At 37.8% G+C, this 21,971-nt stretch overlaps 1 protein-coding gene across 17 annotated transcripts in view; it reads right to left on the bottom strand.

The window, feature by feature from the left end:
- The window catches only part of ANK2 (ankyrin 2), a 617,273-nt gene that overhangs the window by 212,522 nt on the left and 382,780 nt on the right, over positions 1 to 21,971 (bottom strand). For 4 of the 17 annotated variants that reach the window (XM_058549931.1, XM_058549935.1, XM_058549934.1 and 1 more), the window contains exon 1: positions 9,917 to 10,403. The exons of 8 other annotated variants lie outside the window; for them this stretch is intronic. In XM_058549931.1, the coding sequence (XP_058405914.1) occupies positions 9,917 to 10,051 (135 nt within the window). In that variant the 5' untranslated portion in view covers positions 10,052 to 10,403. Of the gene's footprint in view, positions 1 to 9,916; positions 10,405 to 21,971 lie in introns of those variants that run through there. 5 more of the 17 variants (XM_058549943.1, XM_058549945.1, XM_058549942.1 and 2 more) reach the window with 3 other exon arrangements.

The raw sequence follows: 21,971 nt of genomic DNA, 5'->3' as shown, positions 1-21,971 counted from the left end.
TCTTCAAAGAATTAATTGGTGAGTATGTACAAATCAACACCAAAGGAGAGGTTGATTCTTCAATCTGTATTTATATACTGTATAACAAAAGAGAGAGAGAGAGAGAGAAACAAAGAAAGAATGGAGCATGTAGAATTCATTATTTACTTTCTGGAAAGAAACTGATTTAATACTTAATTTTACATATCTTTCAGAAGTGCATATATAATTCTAAAAACTGAAAATACATGGAGTGAATATTTGACATTTCACATTAGTCAATGTACTAAGCAATTTTAATGAGGCCAGAAGTTTATTAATCACCTCCCATGCACAACACGACTTTTTAGGCAGAAGTGTGGAATTCAGCCAGGATATTGTACTGGACTTCAATTCCAAGGGAGGATCAGATCATTCAGAACGATCTTGCTGTTCAAGCTACCTGCTCAATAGTGGAAAGAAATTCTGACTTTTAAAAAATTTTAGGACACATTTTCATAATAATGTCTTAGAGTACATCAATGCCTAGATTTCTGATGGGAGTTTAAAAGATTAAACAACAAATGAAAGGATCTTATATAGGAGTACCGTAATTATTAGTTTTTGGAAGTGGAGCTTAAATTTACTCTAAGTACTGTGGTTTAAAATTCCATTGCAGAGGCCGGCCCCATGGCTTAGCGGTTAAGTGCGCGCGCTCCGCTGCTGGCGGCCTGGGCCCGGATCCCACTCTGTTCCCATATGTCCTGTGTGGCCTTAGTTTCTGTAATTACCACTAAATAGAATTTTGGCAATCAGTTGAATTAACCTGCATTAGAAGAAGCATAATAAAATGAAGAGTTTTTATTCTCTTAAGCTGTTATGCATTGATGTTACATATTCAGCCCTGTCTCATCAGTAAAGTCAACCTCGTAGAACATGAAGCAGTGGTTATTATACTTTAGTGCACTTAAGGGTTACTTAGAGATCATGCTAAATCTTGTTAAATAAATATTCTTGGCTCCCAACTTGGAGATTCTAATTCTGGAGGTCTGGCGTGAGGCTCAGCAATCTACATCACTTTACAACACCTCAGGTGATTCTTCTGATGTGGGTGGTTCACAGAACACACTTTGGGAGATGCTGACACAAAGGATTAACTGGACCTTTCATTCTATGTATTTATTACACAACCCAAATATGCTTTATCCCTGTGTCATCATCAATCGTTTAGTTGGTCAAAATGTGTGATGTAAGAATGTATTAAAAAGCTGAATATGATAAGCCATTTTTTAAAAGAAATAATTATGTGTTGTAGATATATGGACAAGTTTGTAAAACATAGACTTTATTAATAGAAAATTCTGAATGGATCTTATTTCTGAAAAATGCCCTTTTCCTTTCATAAATCCAGGAAAAAAAACTATATGTGACAACCAGTGATTTTCAAAAAGGAAAGAGTCACAAATTTTCCTTTGTACTTCTGTTTTACTAGATGTCTTAGTAGGTGCTTTCTAACTAATTTCCTTCAGAAGACCAACAATCTGGAAAAATATGATACTAAAGTAGCAAATCTAAAGAGACTTCAGCTCTAGTTTTAATACATTATTTCTGCCTGGAGAGATCCAATTTCTTGTACTTTTCCTTGATAAAGTAAGAATTTTTCGTTAGACAAATTATCAATCATAGAGATTTAATTTTAAGTACATGATGTGTTTATTTAATAGAGTTATACTAGAATGTAGAAATTGCTACAGTATCAGGTAGAACATAAAATTATACTGCAAAGCCCCATTTTGTAACTCATTGATAACTGAGGTAGGTAAAGAGTACAAAAAAAATACCAAAATTTAAAATAAACAATGTCAGCAACATTTATAATTCATCAAAAACACTGCTTTAACTCACATCTCTACTATTTAACACCCAGCTTTCACATAGCTTTTAGATACAATTCATTAGCTCAAAGACACCATTGAAATGATTACACTTCAGATAATCATTGTAAGCTGTAATATTTTTGCCCACACAAATATGATGTGAATGTCAGCTTTGAAAAGTCAAATACTTAAAATTTTGACAATCAAATGTGATATAATATGCCCCAAATTTCAAGGAGAAACCTTAAATGAAATGAAGGAATCAGAAAACCAGTAGATATTTCTTGTGGCATAATAAATTTTAAGTTTCACCCACTAAAAGGACATGCAATCCAAAACAGCAACTGAAAGTGGATAAGAAGCACGGCAGATGTCTGTGTGGGAAGGAAGCAGAACGTGGCTGAAAAGACAGCTCTCTCCCCAGAGTATTCTCAGCTCTGCCATACATGTGACCTTGAAAGAGCCACTGTATGTACAGTGGAACTAATTTTATTAAATACAACGGAAGAAAGACTATTAAAAAATTACTACATAGTTCAAATAACTATGTTTGGTTTGGATGAACTTCATTGTAAGAAATATATAATAGACATTATATTAGATATTGTTTCTATTGTAATTACCCCTCTTATCACGATGTAATCTTTCACTGAATTTCTTTAAAAGGCAATGATTGCATTTTATGTACAATTTGATATAGAAATGCATAATAATTCAAGAAAGTGTATATTATTTTACACAGTAAATACGTTTTATAGAACTAGTATTTCACAGCAATGTGCGTGCACTTGCAATAAGGGTACATTCCTTTTCTGAGCAGGTTGTAATTAAAACTTCCTAGTCACCGAGTTCTTTAAATGTTTTTAGAAATGTCTTTTGTACCTCTATCACTTTTTCAATTTCACAGCCTGATTTCATCCAAGGGCTTGTCACCAACTACTGGAAAATGCCCACAACTGGATTTGCTGCCTTGGGTGATTTCCAAGTCATTCATTTATTCATATTTTCCACAAATATTTACTATTAAGTAATATAAGTATCTATTAAGTGCTAGGTACTTTGTTAGGCACTGCAAAGAGAGTGGATCTTCTGATATGCAAAACACAATCTAATTGATTCTCCTAAAACGGTCTTTGATCAGTGGTCTTTCACTAGAATAGAGTCCAAATTCTACAGCATGGCTTATGAAACTCTTGATGATCCAATCCCATGCTTATTATCCAAATTTCACGTGTTCTCCACAAGTCCAATAGAAACTAGGTGTTACAGACATGGGGATTTATACACTGCTTCTCTACCGTTCTATGTTACTTTTGACCCCAAGACTGAGTTTATCTGCCCATAATGTTGCAAGATTTGACTTTTCTGCAACCCTCTGAGACTGAGCGGCCATCCTTAGGTAATCCATAACACCTTGTACTTTCCCACCACACTGTACTGGGACTCCCGCTTTGTCCATCTCAGGATTACGCTCCTTGAAGCCAAGGTTTGCATGCCTTATTCATCTTGGTAGGCCTATGGCCTGGCACTCAGCAGACGCTCAGTAAATGCTTACTGAATGTATTTTCTTCCCCACAGGAACGAAGACTGTACTCTCCTTCCAAGATCTACTACAGGCTCCAACTTCTCCATTAGCAGAAGGGATATGCAAAATATTTAACAACCGGTACAGCTTAGGCACCAACCAGTCACAACAGATGCTGGCTGTAGCACTGGAGGAAGGTGGTCCTAGAGGCCCCTTGCTGGTCCAGGCATTATCCCTTTGTCTGCTCATTTTGGGGATGGAAGTGGACTGGGGAATCCTGGAGATAGGCTCCAGGTAAGCTCAGTAGAAGGGGTAGGTTGGTGGGCTCACAGACGCAGCTATTTACTTAGCCTGTATGGAAGCATTTCAAGCCTAAATTTTGGTAAATTGGTACAGCTGTTCTGCTCCAGACCAGCTCAATATCAGCCCATCTACGAGGCATTCCCAGAACACTGGTCTGCGCTGGTCCTTCCCTCCTTCAGCATCTTCCAGGTCCTCACTTCTTTACTCGCATTGCCACTGAATTGCCTGTTGCCTTTTACGGTTAACTGATTACATGTCGATAAGTCCTATTTCTAAAACTAGACTGAAAGTTCCTAAAGGACAGAAGCCATGTCTTATCTTCCTTCAATATTTATCTTTAGGTAAATCATCCAAAAGTTACATAACCATGCTCTATATCACTTCATATTTCTTGAAATGCTTTACTAGAATGATTTTCATTACACTCTTGGTTCTTTTTAGGGTTAATATCAAAACTAACTAAATGAAGAAAGTTTCCTTAGAGCAGTTATAAAAAGGCTACTGGAGGCCGGTGGTTTAGTGGTTAAGTGTGCGCGCTCCGCTACTGGCAGCCCGGGTTCGGATCCCGGGTGCGCACCGATGCACCACTTGTCCGGCCGTGCTGAGGCTGCGTCCCACATATAGCAACTAGCAGGATGTGCAGCTATGACATACAACTATCTACTGGGGCTTTGAGGAGACAAAGAGAAAAAAAAAAAAAGGAGGAGGATTGGCAGTAGATGTTAGCTCAGGGTCGGTCTTCCTCAGCAAAAAGAGGAGGATTGGCATGGATGTTAGCTCAGGGCTGATCTTCCTCACAAAAACAAAATAAATAAATAAAAAAAATTTAAAAAAAAGGCTACTGAAGATAACGTTCACTATATCATTTAAAGTCTCTTATATCTGTCCTCTTAGAATGCAAAATTGAAGAACAGTTTAACTCTCTTGACATACTGATATGCTTCATAGATAAAGAATCATCTCTCTCTCTCTGTTTCACACACACACATACACACAGAGACCACTCCATTAACTTAGTAAATAGCACTATCTTGCACCCAGTTGCTTAAGCCAAAAATCCCTTCTCTTTCTTTTATAATGCCAAAACAATCCTTCAATAAAAACAAAAATACACCTTGAATCTGACTACTTCTCTCCTCCACTGTTAACACCCGAATCCAATCCTCCACCATCGTTCACCTCAAGAGTTTCAGCGACCACTTAAATTGGCTTCCCTTCTTCCTCTCTTGCTGTACTCACAAGCTATCCTCCACCAGAGAAAGAGACAGAGAGAGAGAGAGAGAGATCTTTCAAAGCATAAATGAGGTCCTACCATCTCCCTGACTAAAACCCTCCAGAGGTCTCCCACTGTACTTTGGATGAAACCCAAGCTCCTTTACCCAGATTCATTACCTTTAGAAAACCAAAACTCCCGCCAAGGTGGGCCGTGCCTGCCTCTCAGACCTCGTTGCCATCCCCCGTCTTCTTTGTTCACTAGGCATCAGCCACGCTGTGCTTCTGTCCCTTGTCCATGCCCAGCACATCCCTGCCTCAGCCTGGCAGCGAGCTCCCCCACCCCCACCGCAGGAGCTCTGTCTTGCCATCATTATATGGCCAGCATTTAGAACCATACCTAGCTCACTACATATTTGCTGATTGACTTACAATCTCTTGATTCAGCATAGCAGAAAAGTACTGAATTGCGAGCACAATAACACCAGATTTCACTGCTCGTGGTCTAAAGTCACAAGAAAATTTATAGAGTAACGAAAAGGCTGATATAGAGAAAATAAAATTATTTACTATGATTGGGGGAAAATGTTAAAATACATGAAACAAGAAAATAAAAATCTCTGAGGATAAACTGGTAAAAAGAGAAAGATGTAATAATTCAAAAATCAGCTAGGATAGATAACCTAAGGAATGTTTGCGACAAAGCATCACGTTTATGGTTTGCTCTAGGGACAAAGCAAATTAATGTGATATGGTAAAGAAACTACAATAAAAAGTATATGATCTCAATGCAAAAAAATATAGAGTGCACTTAGCCCAAATGCAAATCTATAAATGATGCCATAACAAAAATACAAGCCAGGAAGAACATGAAATGAAGATAAATTCCTGAAGCTGTTCAAGATTGCACTTTACCAAAGCATGGGCAAGAAGCTCTCTCTCTGGAGCCTACTCAGACCCTGCATGGCTTTGCTGACTCATGTCCCAGACAGAGCTCCCCTAGGACCCAGAGCATCTCTGTAAGACATCTCTAAGAGCTTTTTCTTTCATAAGTGAACTTGGACTATACCTACCAGTCCTCTGCATAAATGAACATGAAAAGGTGTCTGAGAGATGATGCAGTTTTCCCTACTGTGATCAATAGAAAAATTCATAACCATTACTAGGACTTATTCTGAATAAGAATTTAAAAGCAGCTGAACTTTGTTCTTGACTCTCTCCTGCCCTACATGTTTCCTCTTTTTGGAACTGTCAAACTGACTGTGATAATAGCAAATCTTTGAGTCCTTTAAGGATTAATGTAAGAAGCTACCACATTTCGGAGGAAAACCCTAACATATGCTAATGAGTCTTACATCTTCATTAGGAAGGCAGATATTTTCTCAGTGGATTTGGAATAAGGTCTCTGGGGTAGAGTTCTCTCGTGCCCTTAAAATTTGAGTGAAGAGAGAGATGGGCTTGAGAATATATACTGACAAGAGATGGATTGGAGTCCAGTCCAGTCCACTATCTGTGGTTGGAGGTGGGAGTCTGCCAGAGGTTTGCCTATTCTTTTTTCTCCATGCGAATACCTCCCTGCTACTAGAGTCCTCACTGCACTAGCAAAATGAAAAACAGAAATTGTAACTAGAATTTGAAATGTCTTTCCAAATTGCTTTCCAAATAATTAGAAAAGTTTACAGCATACCCGGGAATGTCTACCAGTCTCAACAGAATCTTATAAGCCTGAGTATTATAATATTTTATATTATAAATATACAGTCAAGATTGGTATGATTGGTTCACACAGAATGGTAACTTATTATCATTTTAATTTATATCTTTACAAAATAGAAAAAATAGTAACTAAAATTAATGTTGAGTAATTGAAAAATTTTGCAATTGAAAATTTAATAATAGAAAAATATAGTGTTGTTGGAACACAGCCAGGCCTATTTATTTACCTGCTGTGTGTCGCTGCTTTTCCTACAGCAGCCGAGATGAGTAGCTGCAGCTGAGACCACGTGGCCCACAAAGTCTATAATGTTCACTCTCTGGCCCTTTGCAGCAGGAGTTTGCTGAACTCTGCTCTGGAATTTAAATATTAATCTGTATATACATTATAAAAATAGCATATTATTGGTCCAGTTCTAGTATTTAAAAATTTTGTTCAAAAAACAATTAAAAATAATTGTTAAAGGTTGCTTTAAAACTTAGAAAATTATCATACTGTCAAAATAATATTTAGTTTCATTTTCTATTTTTTTGGTGTAATTTCTGTGTTTAGCTACGTAACACATCTGGAAATTATTCTGGTCTGATTTTCTTTATCTTTCTTATAAAAACTTATAAGCCTATAAGTGGAATTTCAAATATGGACATATAATAATATTGTTCAGGGAGAAATTATTTTTGTTCGCTTACTTCCAACACAATTTCTGGTAACTAATTTATTCCTCATTGCCAGGATTATCTATACAAAGAAATGTGAGAAATTTCAAAATTCTAAATAAAACAAAGAAAAGAATGAAGCATTAATTTACATAAAGCCCAGCAGTTTTAGCATTTACATTTTTCCCATGAGTTTAGTTCTGATTGTGAATAAAACTGCAAAATTTATTTATTTGAAAGTTTTGGCTGAACAACACACTAAACTCTATAAAACATTTCTAAGTTTATTTCCAGAAGGAAAAACGTGCCAAGATCCTCCATTTCTGTTTTTACCCATCAAAAACAGAATATTATAAAAATATAAGTTAATAAGTTCTGAAGCTCTTTATTATTAATTGTGACAAACATGAATGATGGAAAGTGACTCATTAAGGAATGCATTTATCTAGACGACTTAAGGAGTGAGTGACTTCAGTCTTATAGTACCCATTTAAAAGTAAAGAAAGATGATGGATTTCTTAAGTTTGGGAAACCTCAGCTAGATAGAACCACATATTTTACTCAAGTCGTCCTTGGTATTTAGAATTAATTTTTTTTTGTCCCATGGCCAAAGTGAAGAAATTCTGAGTAGAATATCACTTCAGAAGGTAAATAACAAGCGCGTTTCCATCTCTATCATACCTTTTCATGTCATAACATCAGTATATGCTCTCATCTATAAAATCTTTGACAGAAGAGTTTATTCAATGATCAGCAGGTTATAAGTATGTTACTTAATTCAGAGAAATCAGATTATAATATTTAAAAAAACCAAATCAACTCACTTTTTTCAGCGCCAGCATCTATATTAATAGGATAAAAGGATTTTAACGAAGGAATGATATTGCTGTTAATTATTTCTTTTAAAAAGTTTTAATCATTTTCTGAACTCTGAAGTTTTGAGTGAATTTCTCATTCCAACCCTTGGACCTCAAAATCATGTTGACATTTGCTCTTTTTTACCTAAAAGAACTAACCAACACATCAAGATATCACCACTTCTGTTCTCTACATTTAAAAAACATGCTTTCACATTTAATTTTTAAAACACCTCATTTATTTTTATGCCTTACATTTTTCTTAATGATTTTTAAAAGGTGAAAAAATGGAATACGTCTATATAACTTAAAAATATTGAAAGAATTAACATTTTAAGGAAGGGTCTAAATTCTAAATTAATAAAAAATATTCATAGAAACTACCTTTTAAATGAGGCAGTTACTTCTTAGGGAATATATTTATATATTGCAACTAAGCAAGCACATAGAGTTACTAAAAAGTTACAAAAAAGTTCACCTTTTTTGTCTTGTCAGTCCAGAAATTGCAGCAGAAGTGGCCGCTCAGAAATCTGGAGTGACTCCCTGGGGACGTGGGTGATTTAAACCACAGCCCAGAAGGAGAAACTCGGCTGCTCCTGGTTAGGAAGCTGGGCTGTGTGGTCAGTAAGGCAGGTGCTCGCCCTTCCCAGGGGGTTGCCTCCTCCCCACTTTCTCTTTATTCCCTTGCCTGCGGTCACTTCCATCCCCATTCCAGAAGCTCTGCCCTCTTTTCCACTACAGTGCTGACAGACTGTCTTTTCACTTCTGCCGACTGCAAACACTGGCTCTGCATGTTGTTTTTATTGATAGGTTCTTAATTTCTGTTTCAGTTTCACTGTGGTCTGATAGAATTTCAATGCTATGAAATTATGAACTTCATCCAGGTCAGAGTAAAGGCCAAAGAGGGTAGGGCACCATCCTACCCTGCTCACAGACAGGCTGTTCTCACTCCTGGAAATATAATCATGAGGCACGTACTTCCATGAGGACAACCTCTCTGTTTCTCTTACTCAGAAACTCGACGTAGCTTACTTTCATAGTTTCACTCTGAAATAAATAACTTGTGCTAAGGTCAAATTCCTGGATCTGACAGATCAAAGATAAACTTTATTCTCCAGCAAATATGAAAATCGAAATATTTCAGAAAGAGATTTTTGGCCCTCCCCCCAAAAAATCACAACAAGCCTTTGTAACCATTTTAAGGAACATACCATGACTATGTATTATTAAAATCTGAAAGTCAACTTAAACATTTGATTGCTCAACTTTTAAGCCTCTCCACAAAATATTATTACCATAATCAGAATGGTATTTAAAGGCCTTTTCACTGAAGTTCATCAAATATTAGAAGTAAAATGCCTTCACAGGCTGAGGCTGGGATCTGAAGTTAGCACAAGCTTAAATGCTCTGTGACTGAATGAAAAGTGAACCATACAGGAATATACAAATAATCAAAAGAATGTGATGGCCTGGTTGTAAGTGAATCTCTGCAAGATTGCAACAAGTCATTCTATAATAAAATATATGTTGAGTTTTGGACAAAATTTCAAATTAAAGAGACAGCATCATTGCTTATTCCCAAATGTCAGTTCATAGCTGAAGCCAGCTCAGAGGGAACAAACATGTGGCAAGGCAGAGCACGCAGAGGAAACCAGAGTGTGCCACTGAATCAGAGGCAGTCAGGTGGCCCGATCACATTGGTTTTATTCTGTCAACTTCCTTCCAGGAAGTTTAGAATTTTGACCAATGAGGTCTGCTGTTGATTCTCATTGCCACCATCCTCCTCTCCTCCTCATTTGTGGCTTGGAACTTACCCGCTCCCCAAGTTCTTTGGTGTCCTCGCTGTCACAGCCATAGTAGTCTGGGGATTTATCCAATTCCGGCATATGCCCCTGTGCTCCCACGCTCTTACTAGCATGGCAAGATGGGCAGAGAGCTGCATTTCCCATGTCAGTTCTACAGTTCCTACTGTCAGTGGGCCCGTCCTTGCCCTCTGTGCTGTGTCCAGGGCTCCCAGGGGGATGCTAACGTGGAAAATTCATCCAGACGATCCTTGGCTCCTCTGCTCAATTTCCCTACACGCCCCTCACCAGTTCTCCCCATGTGCTGGCTGGGTTGCTCGTGTCAGAGAGAACTCAAAACCCCAGCAACTGCAGGCTGCATTCAGTGACCATTTCCAATTCAGGCGCTGCCAGTCTATTTTTACACCTACCAGGCCAGCTATGCATGTCAATGGAGTGAGGGGGGTGAGGCCAAGGGAGACCAGGGGAGGGGGCGGTGTTGTTTTGTTTTTCACCATGCAAGCAGCCTGCTTTTACACATGGACTTCAGTTCCTGCTGTGTGAAACGTCTCCACATATTAGAATTTTTGCATTACTCAATGAATGCCTTTGAGACTTTTGATTTTCCCCCTCTGTTTTTCTGCTCACACAGAACACTAAATCTGCTAATGATTTCACTTTAACAGCATAACAGATAAAAATTATTTTTGTAATTGCTTAAACCAAGAGGCATCCACTTGGCTTACATACATTATTTTCTCGTGATCGTTTACAGAAAACAATTAGCCATCCTTTCAGCATTTGAAATTCACTGGAACCACATCAATCAAAACCACATCATTTTACACTGGTATGGCTGTTTTACATTTTATAAATTATCCACAGTTTTCCATTATTCAGGATTATGCCACATAAGAGCAAACATTTTGATTCATTTATAATTTTTCATTTTTAATATTTTGAAAATGTTTCCCCCAGCTTTACAAAAAATAATCAAGAATGGCTTTCAACACCGTACATACATACTATCTTAGGTGAAAGTTTCATAAAAATGAAGCTTCAATATCAGTAACAAGATGAGGCTGGTAACTGAGATGGATCAGGCAAAGCCTTTTGTGTTGCTTGAATTATTTTTATATAGACCAAACTAATGATTTACCATAATATGGTAATTTCTCATCAAATGTTCCACATACTGGAGCCGTGTACTGTATTAAGTAAGCTATGATGTTTAATGATATGTTTACAAAATCTTCTAAAAGAATGTGTTTTTAATTTTCTTTTCTTCTTCCCTAAGGATCTTAGTGCCTTACAATGCCTTACAAAGTCACAACGGGTGTTTCTTCTTGAATATATGAGAACTATTTTATTTAGAACATAAACCAAGATTTTGCCAGCTGTTGAAAGAAGGGCACTTTTTTTCTCACTTTAGAATCAGTTAGTTGATTATTTTTAAAACATGAAAATTTAATATTCTACAGTCTTTTAACATATAATCATGCAACTTAAAAACTGGAAGCAAATCCTAAAAATTCTCTCTAGCCTCCTCCTCCTCCCTTATTCTAGGCTGAGATCTGAAACTCTGTACTTAACACATGTGAAAGGAATATTGCACCATTCTAGATTAGGGCAAGATGTCCCTAGGTGCTAGATAAATAATTGTGCAGCACTTTAACAGCATGAATTGTTTCCTGGCATCTTTCTGTCTCGTTAATATATCACCCATTCTACCACCATGCCCTTGATTTTGCTCCTCCTCCATCCAAGCACGCATCGCCCCCCCTCCCCCAGGCCACGGTCACTGTCTCTTTCAAAGGTCATCTTAAAATTCACTTTCCCCTGAAAGTCTTAATTTCACCTATGCTAGTTCCTTAATTGTTCTATCTTTTTGACTAAAGTTGGGACAACTATTAGCTCTTGCTCTTTTTACATAATATGCCTTGTTTCTCTCACTGACCTGCTCACAGACGTGAAATACGCACAGTAGTATTAAATGTTTGTTAAGTAAATGAATAAAAGGCAGCCACAGATAGGAGTACAATTCATAATATCAATATTTAACTGGACTACACTGACCTAAACTTCTCCTTTTTACACATTAACAGTAACAGATTTAATAATTTTAAACATTTTTAAGTATGACAAATCTAATTTCATTTCCAGATTTTAATCTTTGAGGGGCTGGCCCAGTGGCTTAGTGGCTAAGTGCGGGCACTCCACTAATGGCGGCCCGGGTTCGGAACCGGGCACACACCGACGCACCGCTTCTCCAGCCATGCTGAGGCCGCGTCTCACATACAGCAACTAGAAGGATGTGCAACTATGATGTACACCTATCTACTGGGGCTTTGGGGGAAAAAAGGAGGAGGATTGGCAATAGATGTTAGCTCAGAGCCGGTCTTCCTCAGCAAAAAGAGGAGGATTAGCATGGATGTTAGCTCAGGGCTGATCTTCCTCACCAAAAAAATAAAAATAAAAAAAAAATAAAAAAATATTAACATTGTTGGGGGTGAATTTTCCTAGAAAAGAATTTTTAGTGCTTTGTTACAAAAGAAAAAAATGTTTATAAAGTACACCAAGAATATGAACGAAAAAGAAATGTTGACAACTCTTAGAAGATACTTTTTCTAAATGCCTAGTAATTAGTCATCTTCTACTCTTCTCTCTTTTCTTCATCCCAGGGAAATCATCTCATTCTTTCCCTAATAGAGAAACAACCTGCTTGTTGACTATAACATCCATGCTCCTATCATTAGGGCCTCCCAAAATATGCCCCATAGTGGTTCTGCCACTAAAGTTGAACCCCTAGACAAGAATGGGAAAGAAAAGACAAATACACCCGCTGGTGCCCCCTGTGATCACTGAAATTTTCTATTTTCTGACCGAACAGATTTAAATTATCAACCTGGAAAATATCACAGCTATGAAAACAGAATTTCCATTGAACAACTTTATATTCATGATCACTCCAAACTTTGCTCATGGTCTGATGCTTTCTGCCTAAGCAAAAACAAGGTGAGAGGGGTCTGCTTTGGAGAAGAGGGCGTTACTCCAGAAGTTAAAAGACTTCTAGTTCTATCTCCAGGTGGTTAACCAAGAGTGGCTGCCAGACAGGTTTGTCATGAAAGCTTGGGTGATGTGACAACCTATATACTTATTTTGTCAACGAGAAGGTAAGGTTAGCAAATACCGTGCAGTACCCATGCCATAATAATGTGCTGCAGACTCTCGGGATCTCTGTGGACATCTGACAAGGACATGTTTTCTGCCAGGGTGGAACAATGTCACCACTGTTCCTCAAAAATGCTTCAAAGTCATTAGGACAAATTACTCAGAAAGCAAATATTTGCCTGTTTGGCCACACTTAGAGCAGGGTACTTGAACGTGGTGCATGAGTTAGAAAGTGAAATTCAAAACCCCATGATGTGACATGTTTGCAATATCTTCTTAAGTTCCCAGGCACTTTTACTGTTATTATTTCATCTGTATTGCTGTGTTTCAAATCTATCAAAAGAGAATAATGGTTAAGGACTGAGAACAAAGGCCATCTTCTTAGCTGTAATCTTCTGAAAGCAGCTACTGAAGTCCCTGTGACAGCAAATCTGAAGACCATCCTCTGCAGCTTTAAGTTTCACCTTTTAAATAAGAAGCAATGATTACAGAATCATCAGAAAACTAACAACTTGGAGAAGAAATAACTGTCTCAGTTCTATAATTTAATCCAGAATTAGATCACAGCTTCAGTAGTGGAGTAAAAAGACTTCTTAGCTAGGAGTAACTAATCCCAGATTTTTGTTCTACCACTAACTTACCTGTGTGGATTTGTGTAACCTTTATCAAATCTGGGCTTTAATTTCTTCTTTTTTAAAATAGGGGGTTAGATTAGATGATTGCTAGATCCTTTTCTCCTCTGAAGTTCTTCTAAGAAACAGAACTTGTTAACATTGGAACACACACGGTGGTAGTTGAAGCTGACCATCTATTTAGCTTGTTAGCATGAAATTTAAAAAAAAAGGGTAAGAACTGTTCTGTATCTTGCATCACGGGTCCCTAGTTCCATGAGCTAAGTTCTACGAGCTGACTGTGTGCAGCAGTGTGTCCCTGGGAGAGGCACAAGGGAAGATGAAGGGACCACTCTGTAAAATATGATGAACTCTTTGTCGGTGTCCAAGAGCTCTTTTCCAAGATGAGGATTCTTCGCTCTTGCTCCACCTTTCCTGAATATTAGCCCCACTGAAAAACTCGAAGCATTTTGGAAACCACATCTGCCAGTTTTCTACATCTCACAATCATAAAACAACTTTCACCTAGAAATGGTCTCACTCTGCAAAACCGACATTGTAGGACAGCTTTAGAGGGCTTGTAGCACAGGTTTTTGCAAATCAACTGCATAAGCTAGCAGGGGTTTTATTCTCCCTTAAATATTTCAATTTATTTGTTCTTAAAGGGCAAGCACTATCATATTAAAAACACTGACAAAAATATTTTGCCAGGAGTCTTTAAAGTGGCAAATCGGAAAGAAAGTTTCACTTAGAATCATGGAATTTAATTTTTTTCTCTCTTCCAGGTTGTAAGGGTTATTCAAGAATACCTATTACACAAGTAAAAAAAGCCATGTAGAGTCTCTCTTAATCTAAACCATCATGTGCAAAATAAACTGTCATAACAGGATATTTAGTTAACACTTTGAGTGTATTTTGCAGATCGTCATTCATATATAATATTTATTTTAACTTTGCTGAATTTAGAAATCTGCTTAGATTACAATCCTTCCCTTCCTTTTTTTTTTTTTTTTAACTATGGTAGCCATAATTCTAGACTGACTGTTTTGGTCTTTATCTGATTAAACTAATATTTTGTTGCTCCTATTACGTGCAAAATTCTCCATGCCCAATCACATGAGACGAAGGGCAAGTTCTTCTAACTTTGAGAATCACTGACCTGTGAAAATAAAACTGGAACATTCAGTGTAACCACCGAGGCAGCACATCATTTTCTCTGTGTTTGGTTACATTCAATATAATTTCTTTGGCTAAAAGTTAAACATGTAATGATTTTCTCCAGTTGGATCTGTTATATAATTGACCAGTCAGGAAAACTGTTGCATAATGTATAGATCTACACTGGATTCCCTCTATTAACATGTAGCGTAACTTTTCTAATTGAGGTCAGTATAAATGAGTTTTACTGTTTATGCTGTATACAAATTAATCAAAATGAATATTGCCAAGCTATTTATGTGCCCACAAACATCAATTAACCAATTTAATTTTACATTCCTCCCAGCTATTATTTTCATTCCAGACTACTGCTTCTTGACTTCTAGAACATAAAGGAGGACATTCTTTAATAAACAGTGCTTCCAACTTGAGAAGTTTTCTAAAGGCTACTCCACACAATGCCCGGCACAAAGTGGGCACTCAAGAAATGTTGACTGACATTAAAGAGACTGTGAGGCAAGTGGTGCAGGGTGGCCAAAGTAAGCCGAAAGGGCCATGTGACTAACTCTATGCTCTGTCATATTGAACTGGACTCTGACACACAATGTGAATAAAACAATTTAGCCATTGTGCACTCCTACTTTTTCTGAAGAAAAATATGTGTGTGCATAGTACTCAGAAAACGGTTAACTACGAAAGCAGGGGCTACCCTCAGGCTTTACTGTAGAAGGGTCAAGTGATGAAAATAAAAAAGCAGGAAGGGGGCTCCATGACACTCTTGCTTTAATAGCGACTTTTTGAAACCTGGTTTTGAAACCAGCATTTTAGTTGACTAACGTTTCTAGTAATGTTCCGTGTGTAAACTAGGGAGACAGCTGACAGAGGTCACCTGGGAAGTATTCTGTTAAGGTGATGTTAAAATGAATGAATGGCGTGTTGCACAACTGTTGATCAGAAAGCAGGGAAAGTCTAGTGCCCAAAGGAACAACATTCTTAGAGGAGGCAGCTCTTCATGGGAGGCTGCTGAGAACGCTGACCAGCTATGTTTCACATGCCACATGCCACGGTTGTCTCCTGTCCATCCAAGAAGTCTCTCACTGCCACAGCAGTACACTCAGTGCTTGAGCATCAGGACAAGATAAAGGGGGTGCTGTACTGACGACAACTTATCACCAACCTCGTCAAAGAACACCTTCCCATTAAGTGTATAGGAAACCCCACCCCTAAACTCAAAAATTACCCATGACTGAGACTAGCAAAGAAAAACTCATTTACCCTTTCCATACTTCTCAGTTCTCGTTTCACTTAGTATTGGGACAAAGTTTTCCTTTGATGGTTCAAAGGCCTTAAGCTACTTACGTTTATACTCTTGGTTTGTACATTCACTCTAAAGGTTCTAGAAGAATAGCAACTTTTCATAAACTTTTTCGGTTACAACATACAATATGAGGGTTTAAATGTTTTGATACATTTGTCATTACTGAAAGAAGTTCTTCAATTGTAAAACAAAGCCTAGTTCAACGTAATCATGTACTCAAATATTTTCATCTATCGATCTCAAAGTATTTTAAAATACTGATCCTCAACAAAATAAATGCATGCACGCACGCACACACACACACACACACCACTTGAAATGAAGCAGGAGACATAGACATTTAAAATACACAGCCAGGGCCGGCCCGGTGGCTTAGCGGTTAAGTGTGCACGCTCCGCTGCTGGCGGCCTGGGTTCGGATCCCGGGCACACACCGACGCACCGCTTCTCCGGCCATGCTGAGGCCGCGTCCCACACATATCAACTAGAAGGATGTGCAGCTATGACATACAATTATCTACTGGGGCTTTGGGGGGAAAATAAATAAATAAAATCTTTAAAAAAAAAAGAGTATGTCATAAAAAAATAAAATAAAATAAAATAAATAATAAAAAATAAAATACACAGCCAGATTGTAGCCAGGCCTTGATCAATCAAGAACAAATTCAAGTTCAGACTAAATATCTAATACTAGCTCAAACAGGAGCAGATATGAGTATTTATCAAAATGACCAATCAAACCCAATTATTAAGAGGATGGTAACTGATTTCCTTGTACTACAATAAAACACTGAATCAAGTAGGTTCACCCAATTGTGTAGCAGTTACCTCAGTAAGTGGTTGTAAAACATGGTATCATTAGTATTTTTTTAAAACTGCATGTTCAGTGTGCATTTAATTAAGAATTAAATTAACTATAATTATGGAATGATAGACTAAATTCAATTTATTTCAAAGGCTGTGAAAACTTAAAGTGCCAAAAAGAATCTGAATTTCATTGTCCAACTGATAATGAATTTGGGTTTTATTTCAAGATCTCTCTAGAGCAAATTTATTCTATGCACCCTAAAATATAAATAATTATTTATAATCCTTCACATATTATTCATACTGGAATAAATATCCTAATTATACATCATTTGTTCTCCCTGGAAAATGGGAGAAATTTTTGAAAGCTTTTACTTATGTCCTTTTTGTTGAAGAGAGAATCATTTTAGAGGCAATCAAAAACCCTGGGAATATAAAAATAAAAATATAAAATCAATAACAGTAATTCTTCTAAAATTGTGTCATTGTGGTCTTATGTCCTCTGAGCTACAATGCTATTGGCCGTATGTTGTTAAGGAATGAATCCTGGACAGAGCACTGTCAGCTGTCATTTTGAACTTGAGTATTGCCATCTGTATAATAATGAGCTACAGTAAACAGACTCTTATGCTAATGTTTGTATTTCTTGAATCTTTCGAGTCCTAATTTTATAAATCATCCTATGAGCACAGCATATGATTTATTTTCTCTGCAGGAAGATAAGGAAGAAAGAAGGAAGGAGGGAAGGAGGAGAAGAAGGAATGTAAATACGATAAGAAAACATAGATCTGTCTCCAAAATGTGAGTTTTTTCTTCTAAGAGCAGTTATTAAAAAATACTTTTGGGGGCCAGCCAGGTGGCGCAAGCGGTTAAGTGCACGCGCTCTGCTGCGGCGGCCCGGGGTTCGCCGGTTCGGATCCCGCACCGACGCGGCAAAAAAAGAGGAAGATTGGTGGATGTTAGCACAGGGCTGAGCTCCTCACACAAAAAAAATACTTTCCATAAAAATGTTTTTCCTTTATACTAGTTCTTTAGCTGGTATTAAACATGCTCAGGGCTTTCCTAGGTCAATAAAGAATCTCTACCCTAAGCAAGAAGTTTGGTTCTCCCTAAACCTGCTCCTAGCCCTGTCCTCCACGGCTCAACGGACCGGCATGCCTATATGCCTTGCTGCTCAAGTTGGAAATGATGTTCTTAACATTCCCTTTCCCATACACCCAGTCCTGACGAGTCTACACTTTTCCATCCCTTTGCCACTATTTTAGGTCAGGAATTCATCATTTCCTGACTGAATTATTATAACCACCTCCTAAATAATTTCCCGCTTCGAGCTTGCTCTGTTCTAATCCATTCTCCGCACTGTAACCAGAAGGAGCTTTCCCAACGCTCAAATCTGTTCAGGGCACTTCCTATAATCTTCACGATAAAAGGCAAAATCTTTACTGTGGTATACAGAGCCCTGTATGATCTGATCTCCCTCCCCCCCGTCTCATCTTTGCCTTTTCTCTCATAATTTCTTCTGGACTTTTATAAACAACTAATCCTCCATCTGGATCACCTGCCACCCTCCCTCCATATTTACAAGACTTCTCTTGGAAGCCCCGCCTGGCCAACAGGATTAAGGGCCTGTTGTGAACATAGAGCCATCAGAGTGATTGCTACCCCATGGTGTAATCATCTTTTTATGTGCATGTTTCCTTCAATAGACTATGAGCTCCTGGTGGACAGACATTACATTTTATCTATCTGTTTATCCCTAGCACTTCTGATAGTGCCTCTAATACAGCAGACATGCATAATTGATTACTGAATAAATAAACAATAAAAATCTTCCTTAATACATTTAAAATACGATTGGCTTTTACAAACATTTATTTCATTCATCCCATAAATATTCCTCCAGCATTATGTGCCAGGCCCAAACATATCATTTAAATAAAAAGAGGAAAATGTGTAATGTTTCTGATGTACACACAGAAATGCTTCAATAAATCTCTGAGAATGGCAATCTGCAGCAATCTATTCAATTACCAGTAAATGCTCCATTTTTTGTCCACATTACTATTCTGTCAGCTCTCATATGATTATTTTTTCAGATGTTTGATTTTGTGATGAAATGGTCTTGGCATTGAACATACTGGCAATCATCTGAATATGAGGAGGAACAAAAATAGGAACAAAAATGCAAATGGCCACAAGAACCACAGTCGCCACAAACCAGAAGACGGTTTATTAAGTAAGGATAAGACTATTGATCACACCATGGATATTTCAGCCATGCCTAACACCTATGGAGAGTAATCACTGCTAATGCCAGAGAAATGTAGTGATTGTTCTCTAGAGGAACAAATAGATTACTCATACGATGAATGTCTATACGCGTGCGCGCGCACACACATGCGCACACACACACGCACACACACACACACACATACCCCTCTGTGGCTTGGCCATCTTCGGCCTCTAAGGTACTACATGTGGTGGAAACCTCTTTTCATTCCATTCTTTCCACCAGTGGAGCTGCTCTGTGTTCTTTCATTACTGGCTCCCTTTTTTATTGATGATGATAGGTCATCAATAGATCCCTGGCCTCACTGTCACATCTCATCCTCTTCACATCTCCTCTATACGGCCAGGATCTTCTCTGACATTGCCTCGAATCTATGACGCTCACTTCCTTTTCCTCCTTTCCACTGTTTTTCTTTATTTCTTCAATATGTACCTTTACTTCTAACCTGTCTTACCTTCAATGCAAACACTAACCCTTTGTAGACAAAACCAACCAATAATATAGCAAATTCATAATACTTCACAATTATCAGCCTACAGAAAGTACTAGTAGAAAAAATGCATATTTCCTACTTTTGTTTATGATAAATAACTAACTAAAGTGCTCAGGCAGACCTCTCCAATCTTTGCTGCTATTAGACATCAGTAATTCAGATATACGTTCAATGCAGTAAATGTGCATCTTGAAGAAAGGAGCACCATAAAAATTAGAAGTCTTGTCTTCTTTTTTTAATGACACTTATAATGTTTGAAATTAGAATTTCCAATTTCTAAATCCCTATGGCAATAACATTTCTTTCTGATTTCATATTTTGATAACTCATTAGACTATGGCAAAGTACTAATCAGATTTAAATTTTACTAATCACATAGGTCATGTTCTATTTGTTTGACTAAGAAGTATGTCACGACAATTTAATTTTATACTAAATTCTTCCTAAAAAAGAATCATCAATAAGAGTAAATGTAGCTTCCATTAACCACTGACATTTTAAAATGTCAATTTTACTGAAATACGTTCTTTCTATTTTAGTAACGTTCGATTTTAGCTGCTTTGGGGATCAAATTTAAAACCACCTTATCAGATATTCTTTCTCTTTGTTCTGGAACCTGATATAGTTCAGTTTATTATTATCCCACACTAAGATAAGGGACGATCGATCTTTCTGTTATAGAGGCATCACACAGATCCTTGACCTCACTGTTCCGCAGAGCAGTAATGGCATTCAAAGACCTTTAGTGCTGCCCACCTTTTGTGTTTGTAGTCAACAAGACCTCAGTAGTCTTCTTTTTCTAGTTTGCTTTGTATTCATGTCCTTGGATTCCCTCTGTGGTCCAGTGAAAAAACTAACTTTCAGGAAATTTTAGAACTACCTCCATCTGCAGTCGGATAAACTGATTTCATATAACCACCCATTTGACATTTTGGGTCTTGGGCCCTACCTCATCTGTCCTCCACTCTTACAAGAGATTCCTGTTGCAGACATCTAGGACTTAGACATCTGCTTTGACGCTATTTTGATTGTTGGAGATGCAAGTAGTACAGGTGGTTGGAGCACTTGGTAATTCTAACCATTCCCTCCTTCTTCTTCCTCTAATCTCGTTATTGGAGAATTTGCTGTAGTGTAACCACATTATGACTCTTAAGAGCCGCCCCCGATACTGTTTGCTGTGTTCCTTGAAATGTTAGAAATATTTTTGTGTATCTTAATGATACATATTCTACTTCACAGCTATTTTTCTTTCTAGCATTATAACGTAAGTTGGAGAAGTACAGATACAAGTTGGTCAGAGTTTTATCTCTTTCCTCCTTCTTAAACCTCACTTTTTCCATTTGAAAAAAGGGGGTGATAATCATTTCTACCTCATGGTAGTGCTGAGAGATTAAATAATCTCTCTCTGCTGCATCTTAAGTACTGAGCACAGTGCCCGGCATACAGCATTGCTGAGGAAGTGTTAGCTATGATTCGTTTTCCTCACCTTCATTCTTCTTTCACTTTTTGAATTGAATGGCCCAAAATTGTGTCTACTACCTGTGCTACCATTTAATTTAAAAGTGCTACAAAATCAGTCACAGTATACACCCAGCATGGTTCAGAGAAAAGGCATGGCCTTTGGGATCAGACATCTGGGATCTGTCTGTCACTCAAGGTATATATTTTCTGTGAGATTTGCAGGCAATGAATTAATCTTTCCAAGCCTCATTTTCCTCTTCCTGAAAAATGAAGCTGAAAATATCTACCTCATTGTGAGAATTAAATGATATAATAAATAATTGCAGGAAGCCAAGTACAGAGACTATATGTTCTTATTTCTCTGTGCATCAGTTCCTCGCGCCTGGCTGGGGCCCATGAGGCATCCCACTTGCTGCCTCCATTTCAGAACAAATGGGTCAAACTTCCTCAGGCTTCCATGCAGTGGTGGCTCACAATGAAGTCATCTCCAGAAAAAGTTCCTCCTCTTCCCCTGTCTTACTCACCAACTATTTAGAAGCAAGTCCTTTTATCTTTGTTCCTAGATATAGGTACCTATATCTAGGGACAACCAATAATTAAGTCACCCCCAAAGCATAACTTCATTTTCCTCTTCATGTTTTCATGAAGTAGAGGAGTAATCCTTACTTCTAAATTTAGCCTGTGTGGCCAAAACTCTAGTGCCTCTCTCTGGCTTGAAGGCTGCTGTGAAGGGAGTTGTGGGTAGTACAACTTCCCGGGTATATACATGACATTTTTCTT

This window comes from Diceros bicornis, chromosome 11 (assembly GCF_020826845.1).
Source record: "Diceros bicornis minor isolate mBicDic1 chromosome 11, mDicBic1.mat.cur, whole genome shotgun sequence".
Lineage (NCBI taxonomy): Eukaryota > Metazoa > Chordata > Mammalia > Perissodactyla > Rhinocerotidae > Diceros > Diceros bicornis.
The sequence above is the reverse complement of the archived record's forward strand: the minus strand, read 5'-3'. Positions and strand labels throughout refer to the sequence as shown.